General features: G+C 38.9%; 1 protein-coding gene across 1 annotated transcript in view; it reads left to right on the forward strand.

Moving 5' to 3' along the window:
* Positions 1-319: 319 nt before the first annotated feature.
* LMBRD1 (LMBR1 domain containing 1) overlaps positions 320-13,651 on the forward strand; it is a 68,254-nt gene continuing 54,922 nt past the window's right edge. Inside the window, exons 1-3 of the mRNA XM_030944972.1 lie at positions 320-432; positions 938-1,114; positions 9,240-9,300. Of these exons, the coding sequence (XP_030800832.1) occupies positions 373-432; positions 938-1,114; positions 9,240-9,300 (298 nt within the window). The 5' untranslated portion in view covers positions 320-372. The remainder of the gene's footprint in view (positions 433-937; positions 1,115-9,239; positions 9,301-13,651) is intronic.

Genomic DNA, 13,651 nt, shown 5'->3' on the forward strand with positions numbered 1-13,651 from the left:
TCCCTCAGGCAAGAGTCCGCTCGGACCGAGCGCTGCCCTGTCCCACCCTCCTGGCCCCAGAAGGGAAGGACAGGAAACCCTTCTCGGGAGCAAGAGGTGAGGACAGCTCTTCATTATCCCGATTTCCCCTTCCTGCCCCTCGACGGCTGCGCTCTGCCACGGGACGGGAACGGGGCCGGGGAACTCCCGGCTCCGCTCACTTCAGCTCTCGGAGCAGCGCCGCTCCCCCGTCAGCAGCGCGGGCGGGGCGGGCGGGGCGGGCGGGGCGCGTGACGCCACGCGGCGTGGGGCGGTTGCCGCGGTGACGCGAGCCCGCCCCGCTTTAAGCGCCGCCTCGGCGGGGCGGCCGCGCTGCCGCTGACGGAAGTGAAGATGGCGGCGGCGGCGTCTGACCTGCTGACGGGATGGTGTCTCTTCGGCCTGGCGCTGCTGGTGAGAGGCGGCTCTCCCGCCCTGCGGCTGCCCCCTCACCCATCCCCTCCCCTTCCCTGGGCCGGCTGCTGCTCCCTCTTCGGCCGCTCGCTGTTCCAGTCCTGGGCATCCCGCCCGCCCTCCTCGCCCGTGCCCCTGGGGCTGCCCCGGCCGCGGGTGCTCCCCCGCGGCTGCCGCGGGTGCCTCAGCTGTGGTGCCCCAGGGCAGAGCGCGGAGCTGGCAGCGGGGGCTGCCTTGCCCCTCCGCCCGGCGAGCCGCGCTGTTTGTGTTTTCGCGTGTTCCGTGTGTGAGCGCTGGTGGTGTTGCTCCAGCTGCTCTTAAGGAAGAGTGACTTTTGTGTGGTCAGTATAACCCTGTTGTGTGGTCAGTATAACCCTGGTGCTGAGTGTTCAGGTAAAAGGTGTGTTAATGCTATGCCAGGCATCCGTACAGAGTCTAACATCAGTACCTACTTGCTGACATTGTTATTACACAACTCATAAGTGCTTTTCCCTGTGTGTTTCAGGCCATTTTAATTTTCTGCTGGGTTTATGTGCGCAAGTATCAGAGTCGGCGGGAAAGTGAAGTGATTTCTACCATAACAGCAATTTTTGCCTTGGCCGTTGCTCTTATCACATCAGCGCTTCTGCCAGTGGACATATTTTTGGTCTCATACATGAAAAACCAAAATGGTACATTTAAGGTATGGACTTTAAAAATGCGTTAATTGCCTCTTCCAGACAAGCACTTGTGTTGCAAAAGGATGCTCCTGGGTTGTGAAACTGTTTCAAACCAGTGCTAATACCTATTTTAGTGACTTGACTTTTCTCAAAGCTGGGTACTAGTACTGTCCATAAAACATATCTGGTATTTGAACTGGATTTCAGTTTTGACTTCTATGCTTTCTCAGATATTCTACTCATTTCCAAGTGCTTGTTCCTTCTGTCGTGCATTAGAGTGAATGTACTGTCCTGAGGATATAAACAAATTGCTTAAGGGTTGCTTTTTAGTGCATCATGATGGGGCATTGTAGAATAAAACCTGTTGCGCTTTTGTTCAAGGATAGACTGTATTGCCCCTTTGTAATTTAGGACTATTATGTCTTTTTAGTCAGAAAAAAAATTTAGTACTGGAGCACTTGAAGATGTATAAAGATTTACTGTGGTAATCTACCTGCAATCTAAAGCCTGAATTAAGCATTTTGAAAGCTGCAGGAACCCTTGGCAGAGGGGAATGCTGTAGTATCTCTTTTTGGCTGATAAAGCCTTAACTGAACTCCTGCATTTATAAACTGTAGTGGGTTGCTGTGCAAAATGAGTTCCTAATGAGATGAGTACTTGTTGTCATCTGCTCTAAGTATTCCTGTAAGAGATCTTCCCAATGCTTCAAGTATTACTTGAATTTTCAAGAAGAATTCTTGAAGATATCGATCCAGTGTCTTTGTAAGGACATTGTGAGTAACAAGAGGTTGAACTGGAGTATGTAGCTAACTTGAATAACAACTTACTTGGGTTTGGAGCCTAACTGGATCTCTTGTAAAAGTTATGACCCTGAAACAAATAACTGAGTGGGAGACAGGTAAATGCCTGCACACCAGATTGTATTCCCTTCCAGCCCTTCTTCCAGAGGAAGATATAGGTCTTGCCAGATCTATGTAAGGCTTCAAAATGCTTCAAAACTAGCTTGCAGCTCATACCATGCTTTTTGGTTGGTGCTTATATAAATGCAAGTTATGAGAAGCCTTTAGAATTGAGCTGTGTTTTTTGTCATCTTTATTGCTCATGGTGAATACAGAATAAATTAAGCTGTTACTCAGTGCTATTCAGAAAAATTTGTGTTTTCAGGCCTTGCTTGTTTGGAATTAAAGACATTCTAGATGATGGAAGAGATCTTTCATATGTCAGGGTTCTAGCAATTCAATGAAAACAGTAGTCCTAAATACATTAAGCTTGACTATCTAGAGAAATAATCATGGTGCACCTAGGTCCAGCTGAAAAATGCACATCTAGTGAGGACTAAGCAGAATTCTGTGCTGCAAAGGACACATTTTGCTAATGTGTACTTTGCCTGATTAGAAACAAACCTGTGAGAACAGGTCATCAAAGGTGGTCATGCAGTCACTACAAATTTTTGCTTAAGGAAATACAATTACTTAAGGAAAACTACTTATAATACTGTTTTTTTGTGGGCTAGAATTCCTTGTTAACGGACACATGTTTTGCGATATGGTGAGGTGGATATGTTCTATTTAAAAATTGTACTGAGAGCAAACATTCATGCTTGTGGTAAACACTTTTTTTGTAAAGTGTCTTTTTGCCTATGCTTTTGAGGCTTCTTTGTTCTGCTTAGTTCTAATGTTGGTAGGTACTTCTTATGGCTTGTTAAAATAAAATTGCTCCATACTGCCTTAAAGAAGCATTCTTCTGTGTCTTTTAAGACTCGGCTGAACTGAGTTTCTAGCTTTGCAGAAATAACATGATTTCTACTGGTAGTAATGTATTTCATCCAAACGCAGGTGTTGAAATTATGGCATAGAAGTATTAATGTGGCCTTTGAAGTTGAGTGACTCTGAAATCAGTCAGAACCTACAAACCTATAGGTAAACATAGCTTTATTGATTTGGTAATTCCAGTTTAAGGGGCAATGAAGTAGGAGGCTGACAACATCTTAAAATCAGGCACATGATGTCCTGCACAGGACTGGGAGTGGTGATCCTGATGGGTCCTGGTCCTGATGGTCCCTTCCAATTCAGTATTTTCTATGGTTCTTTGGTCTTCATGAATTGTTAAAGCTTTTAAACTGTCTTCAGTAACATGTGCTTCTTTCCTGCCATTGCTTTGCTAGTAGGATAGACTGAATTGTGTTTGGAATATTTCCTGAAGATTACTGGCCTTTCTCTGGACCATTCTTTCAAACCCAACACTTCCAAGACCCTATAAATGATGCTGGGGTCTGAAGGACTATGGCTCTGGCAAGAAACCTTCGTTGCTTTGGATGGGCAGAGTGAGTTAAGTCTTTAATCTTCTCAGTGACTTTTTGAGGGAGATCCAGGTAGCAGATGTGGATAATAGTCTCTGTAGATAAATTAGTAGTTCATCAAAAAACTCCATCAGGATGGTTTCAGAGCTGATGCCAAAAGAGCAGTGGCAGTTATCCAGATTCTAGGTAAAAAATTCTTCTGTGTGTATACTTTTCCTCTTTGCCCCTGCTCTAATTCCTGGTATCAGTGTTAAGAGTCATGAGAAACAAGGGTGCTCAACTTGAAAGAGGTACTATATGTGAACTTCCAGTTCACTTTTGATGTATCTGACCTTACTGTCAACTTGTGGATATAGCTGGAGATTTACAAGATGAATAAGCTTGTAGCAAACCTAGGGAGAATCACACTACACTAACAGCAGAGGTTAAATTGAAGGCTTTGATGGTTCAAAGTTCTCATTGGCAATTTTGTGTGTGTTCTGTGACAAGGGAAGATGGTATGTCCTGGCTATGAAGATTTGCTGAACTGTAATACCCAAGCAGAGTATCTTTTTCTGAAGGTTGTGAATATTATGCTGCTTTCTGGAGGAATTCACTGTAAAGTGTTGTGTAGCCCTTTTCCGTCATATATTCTGAAGTGCCTTCCTTGACAAGGGCTGTATGCTGTGGCTTGGTCAACCTTTGTTAACTTAAGGTTTTGTTTATTTCAACAGGACTGTTAAGGTACTGTTTTTACATCTTTCAATTACTACAAATAATGGCTTATGGTGAAAGTGCCTTGTAGCATTTAGCACATAATGGTGTATCTCACCACATTTTGAGACTTAACAAATATTATCTTAAAGTTTTTATACTGAGTGAATTGAGCAGGTTTGGTATTGGCATGTTTTGCACAGTAGTTACACAGTAGGTACACAGTAGAATTCACTGGAACACCTTTTCTGGAGGGTGGGATTACTTTGATTCCTAGTACTGTTAAGTAGGAAAGGAGGATTTTGGTCTAATACTAGTGAAAACTTGAGTATTACCTTGTAAGTGAAGTCCTGATAATGTTCAACAGCAGCATTTCAGCTCAAAGGTTTTGACTGTGAGCGCTGTCAGTGCTTTAGTTTGTTTCAAAGGATTTCAGATGCATCCAGTTGCATCTGATCTGTTTGATCTGAAAACTTGTTGGACTTATAACAAGCACATAGGAGCAGAAAACCTTGCCATAGCTTAAAAACATAATATTTTTGCTGGAACCCAAGTTCTCTGGGTCTGACCTACAAGTCTCATAAATATTTAAAGCATAGCTGATGCTGTCTTGCAGCAGGAAGACTGCTTGAAACAAGGATGCTCACATCATTGTACTGTCTCTTTTCCTACTGTTCTAGCAGAAGGCAAAGAAGGTAATGAAACCTTTCATTTCCTTTTTGAAATGTATGCATTCTTGCTACTATATGAAGTTAAAAAGCCAGTGGCTTCTTACAGTCTGATTAAGACTGAATGTGTCACAAGCCTTAGGTGTCTGTGTGAGCTGTTAAAAGCCAGTTGTCCTCTTAATGGCTGAAAGAGTAGCATCTGCTTGATAGGAGGTACTTTTTGTAGACCATTTAAGGTTTTTTGCATCTTACTAGGGTGAGAGGGGAACAACTCATTATGTAGATGCTCAGCATACAAAACCACTAGAAATGTCTGGGTTTTTATTTTTAGAAAGATGCTAACTGAGAAGTTATTATTGACTGAGAATGTACCTCCTTCCTGAGTAAGAATTACTACTTATGAAGCAATAATACTTGGCCAAAACTTTGTTGCTAGGCAGAAGAGGCTGAGATGTGCATGTTTCTGGATGCTGCTTTCCATCTGGCAGTCAAAATCCTGCCGCTGTCCCATTTTGGAGGTAACAGGCTGGAAGATCTGAGATCTGGATACAAAATTTTCTCATATTTTGCTATGACTCAGTCTCCACTCTTTCATACTGCATCTTCCTTTTGTTGCCTAAGCTTTGGGAGAGGCTAATCAGAAGAATGAGTGCTTCATCTACATTTCATGAAACATCACAAATACTGAGACCTGTAATGTTGCATAACTTTAAGCTCTGTTAAGGGATGTTTGCAGAGAATGGGAGCTAGCTTCCCTGGGTACTCATGAAAGTCTTACAGGGTGCAGCAGTGACACTAAAAATGTCAAATTTAATGGGGACAAAAGAATGAAATTCATGGCTGTTCCTCGCCATAAAGGGTGGAAAGTCAGATTAACTTGCAATGGTTTTATCTGTGGAAGTTATCTGTACAGTTTGAATAGTACTGTTCTGTTAATGTATGTTAACATGAGTTACTAACTGGACAGAGTTACTGGAAGAAGAAAGACTCTGCTCGATGATTAACACAGGAGCAAGTGTTCTTTGTAACTGATTTTCCATTAATATAATTATAAAATTAATCTTCTAAGGGAGCTCTGCTTTGGCTTTAGCGTTTAGGTAAACTTAGTGTCTTAAGCTGCTTTTTTATATCTTTACTTACATAGTGACATTTTATCAGCCTATGTACTTTTTACACTCGTTTTTAACATGACCTACATTACAAAATACTTAAGCATAATAGTTTACTATGGGTCATTATGCTCATTGCACATATCATTGCAATTTGTGATTTCCCTTGTCTCTCAGTACAATGAATTGGTGCACGTATTTTAAAGGTGATATGTGTTGGCTAAACTGCATGGAACAAAATGAAGTACAGCACAACAATGTGGAATGTCTGAATTCTGCAGATCTTAGAAAATTTGTGGTCCCATTTTGACACCTTAAACTGTTTGTTGAAGGTAGTATGAATTTTCACCTCCCTAATCTATTGTGCTTCTAAGCCATTAGCTGTATATACTGTAAGCTTGGGTTGTAATGAATGGAAAAGAAAAAGACTAGATCTAGGAGGCTGCTTAGATGAGTTCTCAGCAGAGTCCTGGATGTGCTAATTGAGTAAATTCCTATACCTAGCAGCTTAGTATGTCACCAGAGATGTTAAGACTGTTGGAGCTCAGCTACTCATGTAGCAGTGCTTGCTTTTGACAAGACAGTGCTGCTGTCAGTAGCCTTTGCAACAGCTCAGATGGACTGGTTACTGCCTTTGAGTTGCTGATGGTGTGTGCATATGGATAATCTGCCAGTTAGGATTAAGTGTTTGCTTTGTAGTTTGTTTAAATGTGGGGCTTCAGCAGCTGACTGAAAGCTGACATAATAATCATGATATACCATTAAATTGGCTTGCATTACATATTCTCCTTGTGCAGAGTAATGCAAAGTTTGTATTCTGAGGCAGATGTAAGTAATGGTGAAATGCACACATTTACAATTTCAGTTTGTTTGGTGTAATATAGCAGCTCACTATTTTACTATGGTGTAGTGTATGTTTCCTGGTATGCTACTCTGGTCCTGTGTGCAACTTAATTTGGAAAATGAAAAGCAATTGTAATGTTTACAGTTCTTCATCTGTATTGTGTTAAAATTACTTCTCTGTAGCTGAAGGAGAAGCAGTTCTTGGGCAGCTAAGCCATGTTGTATTTCCATTACTAGATACCTCTTCTGTACAATGGCTGTGTCTCTTAAACTCTCTTAAACTTTGGTCTCGCTATTGCTTTTCTTGCTTGTTCTTGGTTTTGTGCATTTTAAGTGTCTCCATTGCTCATAGGAGAGACCTTTTTTCTAATAGCTACTTGGAATCAAGTAATGCAAACAGGCCATTTCAGTCTTGATTTTCCCTTAGCCTTGATTAAAGTAAGCATTTTCTTAATATATAACATGAAGCAATTTAAATGGTCTGTATCTGTTCTTTTCTTATTGTAGTCAAATTCTTTTTTGGTATATTTTAATACAAATGCCTAGAAATTTCTTTTTTTAAAATGCTGTTGGGTGTGAGCCTGGCAGTCTTCAAAGACTGAGCTTACTGTGTACCTGACAGATACTTCAGGTGTTTCTTCTGCCCCTTCTGCTAAAATATTTTTCATCCCTTTTTTTTGCTGATTAGATGTCAAAATGGATGTGTATTTTTCTACTCAAATTCCAGCTGGATGATAATCTAATTTAGTTCATACAGTGAATTTAAAAAGCTTAATGTAAACTGATCTATTGGAAGTCTTAGTATAGTAAGAAAAAGGAAGCTGGTGCTGATTTTCTGAGAGATTCAAAAAAGTGTTCATGGTATGTCATCAAGCCCATATTCCAGGTGACTTTATGCAATTCTGAGGGAACTGAAAAACCAAATGCCAAAGTGTCTTTATGTCTTAGGGGAGCAATGTTTAAGTAGTGTGCTCATTTGCATTTTCATGTCTCCCTGTTAATGTGTGTGTCTTTACAACTAAAAGGGATTGACCTTACTAGTTTGAAGAAAGCCCTTTTTCATTTCTGTATGCAGGCTTTGACAGTACTGGATATTTCTTTTTTCACCAATTCAGTTATGTTCGTGTGTTCTTTAGCTTTTAAAGAATTCTGCTTGTGGATAACTACTTTCTTGCTCTTGACCACATGTAGGTTGGATCCCACAAAGCTAAAATAATTCTGAAATATATTTAACCTGTATGGGCAGCATTGGACCATTTTATTCAACCCCAGAGTTTGTCTGTCAATGATTGTCATAAAATATTTAGCTTCCTTAAACCAATAGTTTCTCTCTTGGAGGAGAGGGAGTAGGCACAAGAGCTTGATTTCATCCATCTGGCTGACTGCAGTTTCCAACACAGTTAAGAGTTGTATTTTCACTTTCTTTGTTTCTATTCTCCAGACCATTCCCTGGGACTGAGTAGTGCAGTTACTTTTGCTCTTCTTGAAATAAGGGATATAAGTGCTCTTGGAATTTGACTTGTAATATTAGATATTGCTAAGTTGAATATTCATGTAATTAAAGTCTTGGTCAAACAAAAAAGTGAAGTCTTGTACTTCTGAAAAAGGAGATGATAGCTTAAACTGATGTAATAACTAACAAAAGTAAAAGTTAATGAATGATATATAACTGAGCATAATAAAAACTTTTCTTATTCTTATGTCTAAGTATTGTTGCATCTGTATATGCAAATTTTAAACAAAGCTATTCTATAATGGAGATATTGTGTACATTGTGTACTTTGTCCAACTGTGTGGCCCATGTGGCCCATTTTTGTGGCCTTGTTTTAGCAAGAAAGCTATTAAAACAAGGCCACAAAAATGGTCAGAGTTCTGGAACACCTCTCCTGTGAAGACAGTCTGAAAGAGTTGGGGTTGTTCAATGTGGAGAGGAGAACGTTCTGTGGGGCTGTTGTTGCATTCTTTCAATATAGAGAGAGCTTGTTGGAAAGATGTAGAAACAGTTTTGACCAGGGCCTGTGGACACAGCTTTAAACTGAGTGTAGATTCAGCTATAAAGAGGAAATGTATGGTGAGGTTGATGGTTCTCTGGAACAGCATTCCCAGAGGAGTTGTGGATGCCCAGCACCGGAAGCATTCCAAGGTCAGGTTGAATGGGGCTTTGAGCAACCTGGTGTTCCTGCTCATGGCAGGATGGATGGACTAGGTGATGCTTGATGGTCCCTTTCAACACAGATCATTCTATGATTATCTTCACAGAGTCTTTTTATAAAGATATTGTGGAAATTAGCAGGACATATGTGGCAGCTGCCAGAACTGCTTAATGATCCTTTGGGTCTAAAACCTTCCTCTTGTGAAACTGTCCTATGCTTATTCCTGTTTGCCCAGTGGTTTTCACTGTTGCTAGCACTCTAGCATGGAATTCTTTACAAGTAGTGTTTTGACTTCTCTCCCTTTATTTGTGTTTAGTGGTTGATTCTCATGTAGTCTTCTTTTATTGCATTTGCTAATAAATGCTTCTATCCTTTATTGCTAGGTCTGGGCTGATGCTAATGTTTCAAGGCAAATTGAAGACACTGTACTTTATGGATATTACAGTAAGTATTTTAGCTTTTTTTTTTCAAGTAATAGGACCTTCAAGTGAAGTAATGAAGTTTTTAGAGGTCATATTGGGTTATTCCTTTTTGGTTAAATGTGAGTCTTAGTGCTCTTCAAAGAATATTTATCTTCAAAAGCCCCCTAAAAATGCAAATATACTGAAGCCAGTTCATGAAAAGGCTAATGGTTTCTGTTGTATCATCTGTGGTTCACATGTTTCCTGTGTGTGTATTTAGTGGTCCCTTAAGGGAAACACATGGTTTTGCTGTAGCTTTTACGGCACTGAAGATATGCAGCAGTGCGAAACTCATCTACCATGTATAAAGTTCATGCAACCATGAGTGCAACACTTTTAAGTGTTCGGATTCAGCAACTACTGTGTTCCAAGTAGCAGTTACTGTGGAGGACCATAAAGGAGTTAATTCAAAAGTGGTCATCCTAAATAGAACTGATATTTTAAAAAAGTGACTGAAATAACTGTTCACCAAACCTCTGCATAGTCTTATATCAGTTTTTAGCAGTCCTTATGAAACTTACAAGAAGTTTTTACTACTATGGATGTAGTGGGTATAGAAATATGCTCAGCACAGTTTGAGTGAAATGCTTCAGTTAATGATGCAAACTCAGAGGTGGTTGCCTGCTTTTGGTCACATTTCCAAAGACTTAAAGTTTTTTCTTTTAGATTGTGGTTCTTTTGAAAATATTTTTTAGTTCAGGAAATTATTTGAAATAGTGGACTTCATTAAATTACAGATTAATTATTGCCTGTCAGTGATAGTGACAAACTAGAATTGGCTTCACTCAGCATAAAAATTAATAAAGTCAAAAGTAGTAAGAAGGCTTCTGTTTTCAAAAAACAACATTTAACACAGAGATTCTTCACTTTATAATAGTAGAATTGATATGTGTTTGATTTATTTTCTTTGTAGTTTGCCAAAGTCTTGTTTAATAGATGAAATATTTCACAACTCAAAAGGTAGAATAATCTTCAAGCTCTTCTGTGGACTGTTTGCTGTAGATTTGTAAGACTGATTGATGAATTTCTGTAAGGTGTTTTGGGCTAGCTGAATGTTTTGGTAAATCTTGAACTAATTTTTTGGAAAAGATTTAAACTTAAACTGGGAAAACTGCTTTTCTTTTTGGCTTTTCTGGACAGGTCTACTTGAAATACTGTAGGAAAATGTCTTATTTCATAGCATATCCTCCAGATGGTGGTAGAGATTTAAACATGGTTTTAAATTTTTTTTCTCTTGTCATCTTAATTTGAGAAGATATACTTGTTCTTAACTGGTTTTATAACTAGAGCTATGTTGAAGTGAACAATAATAGTAACTTGTTTTTCAGAAGTCTTCAAAAAATCATATATAAAAATACAGTGCCTCTCCTACATCATCTAGTGCTCTGCTGCTGTTGTCCAGCATAGTGACATAACAGCTGAGAAGGAGGAAGTTAAGCAACTCTTCCATTGTAATACTATTCCACTTTTTAATTTTTTTTCTATCTTCCTAAGAAAGTATTTGATAGTAGTTTTTTTTTTAACAGACAGGATGAGCAGAAGTGAAGTACCCTTTTGTACTTAAAGAATGTGAATACCAGTATTTCCTTGTGTCTCCTGAAAATGGAGACATAACTACATAGATCCTACTTGACTCGTGTAGTTGTATTGACAATTTATGGTATTAATAATTGGTGCACTTAGGTCACTGTCGTTCAATCCAAGTCACTTGTAATTGTAGCAAGAATGTGGAGACTAGGATTTAACTGGTATTTGATACTATTAATAATTTCTTTGCTACTTGCATTGCTTTTTACTGGTGAAGCTGTAACTAAACACAGAAAAGCTTTTTTGGTTTTTTGAGTAGTTGTTAGCCCCCAAGAAAAGTGTTCTGTTTCTCATTCCCACCTGGTTTCTTGGCTAGACTGATACAAAAGTAGAATGAGTTTGTATGTGTAGAATGGTAAATGATGTACCTCTTGGAGTGAAGCTTGTAATAACTGTATCTTGGAGTGGGATTTCAGCAGCCTAAAAGCTTTTCTTAGGAAACCAGTCTAATAATTGCTTTGAAGCCATAGTGGCTTAGTGTGTTACTATTTCTAACCCCAAATGTAATAGAACATGCCTCACAGTACTTTAGTGATTGAACAATGATCAATGGTTGGCAAATGCTCTAAAAAAGCATGTCAGTTTGTTTGGAAGGAAAGCTCTTTTGCAGAAAGTGTTGTAATTGAAAACTGTCCGCCACAGTTTGCTTTGTATCACAAAGAATGAGGTTGAAACAACTGACAGCAACCTGGAGGTGTGTTGTGTAGCTCTTCCTCTAGTGAGTAAGTACTACCTGTTGGAGTCACCTTGATGTCCAGTGTCCTTTGATAAAATTTTGTGTATGGTGACAGGGTGTTATTGGTAGATTCTAATCTGCTTGTGAGATAGACCAAGATCTTGACCTACATGTGTTAGATGAATCCCAGCCACAGGGATTCACAGCAGACAAGGTCTGTCTGCTAAATTTTATGGGATCTCTTCATGTGTGCTTTGAGGTCTATGCTAAACTTGAGATTTTCCATTTCCTTTTTGAGTCAGCAAAAGTCTGGTGATCCCTAGGTTAAAGTTTTTTGAGTAAAAATTTATCGAAAAGGGTAAGTGGCATTACTTCGATGATTTTTACATGGAATTTTGTCTGCTTACTGCAAGTGTTTGATAAGTCATTGACACAAGAATTTGGGCTTCTGGGAACTAAGTGCAAATCAAATACAACTTCATATTTTTGTGGTCTGGTTCTGGGAGAAGCCATTCTCAATACTCAGAGATATGTAGCTGTGCTTGACAAGTACTGTGGAGTTGATCTACAGAAACACTTTCCTAATTAGGGTAATGTTTCTGAGAGCAATGTGCCAGAACATAAATGGAAAGTCACATTTATTCATAATATTGAAGTAGTACAACTACTGCTGTAGAATGCCTAGGAAGGCTTCTTTTTCAAGTTTGAGTTTTCGAGGTGTTATATAGCACTGAATTTGCTCTTGGCAAATGTGAGAGTTCATGAACTGAGAACTTGTTTCTCTTCTTGCATTGCCATACTAAATACACTAAGCAGTAGATACCTTTAACGCTTTGAACTATTTTTCCAAAGAATGAGTTCTACTTAGATATAATTAGAGATTTATATTTAGATTCTAGGTGTTGATACTTATTTGGCTTCTATACAAACTTCAGGAAAAAAGGCTAAGGTGGATTTCTTTGGGGTGCGTGGGTACTGTGAGGAGTGCACCAGCCAAGATAAGAAGTCGCAAACTTAAGTTGGGAATGAATGTATTCATGGAAAGGTGTTAATTACATGTATATGTGTATGTGGTAAGGTGTTAGTCATGCAAAATGGGGCAAAGATGAAAAATAGACAAACATTACAGGACTTCTGTGGTCCTGAGTACTTTTATTTATTCCTTCAAAGGTGCAATTTTGTGCTGGCACAAACAGTCTTGGTTGTGTAGCAATTCTGACATTTTGAAGTCTTAGTAAATTATTCTAGAATAATTTTCTTGTGGGGTGCAAATACTGTAACATACTGCTTCACAGTTTTTAGTTTCCTAATGGACTTCTGCAATGTTCATAGTAGAAGATAATGTGGACTATTAAAAGGTTTTCCTAAATAATCATGCTCTAAAGCATGTTCAGCTTATAATACAGACAGCTGAAGATTTAAACTTCAAGTTGTCTACCTGAAATTGGTCTTCTAGCCACTGGCTAATCAATCTAATTGATTTTGACCAGCTGTCTTAATGTCTTCAAAACTTGACAGTATTTGTAAAGACATATGTTAAACCTTTTACTTTCTTATGATCACCTGCGCATCAAAGCGACATGATGGGAGGATTGTTTGGTTTAGTGGCTACATAGTTGAATATCTGTTGCAATCTCCAATTAGTCCTCTTAAAAAGGGAGCATGAAGTGATGATACTACACTGCTGCAGCTTGTTTTGTGTTGTTAATTGAGGTCAGTAACAGCCATGTCTTTCATCCATGATATACTTCTGTTAATAGGAAAATCTGGTACAGAGTCCAGTGATCAAAATACCTTTAAATTAATATCAAAATTCATTTGATATACATTTTTTTGAACAACAATTGGGTGGCTTAGCTTGCTTTTATTCACTATGCTTTAGGCTAATGTGCTAGTATTGTGTATTACTTACATACAGTTGATTACTTTTAGTCTTTTGTTATTGCTGGATTGAAGATTGCTCTAAAATCCTTATTCTGAAAGGGTTCACTTTAAAGTTCTTTGGAGTTCACAAAACAATAATAGTTTGTATGCTGGCTAGTGACTTTTACTGACTTTTCAGTGCTTGAAA

The sequence above is a fragment of the Camarhynchus parvulus genome, chromosome 3, assembly GCF_901933205.1.
Source record: "Camarhynchus parvulus chromosome 3, STF_HiC, whole genome shotgun sequence".
Classification (NCBI taxonomy): domain Eukaryota; kingdom Metazoa; phylum Chordata; class Aves; order Passeriformes; family Thraupidae; genus Camarhynchus; species Camarhynchus parvulus.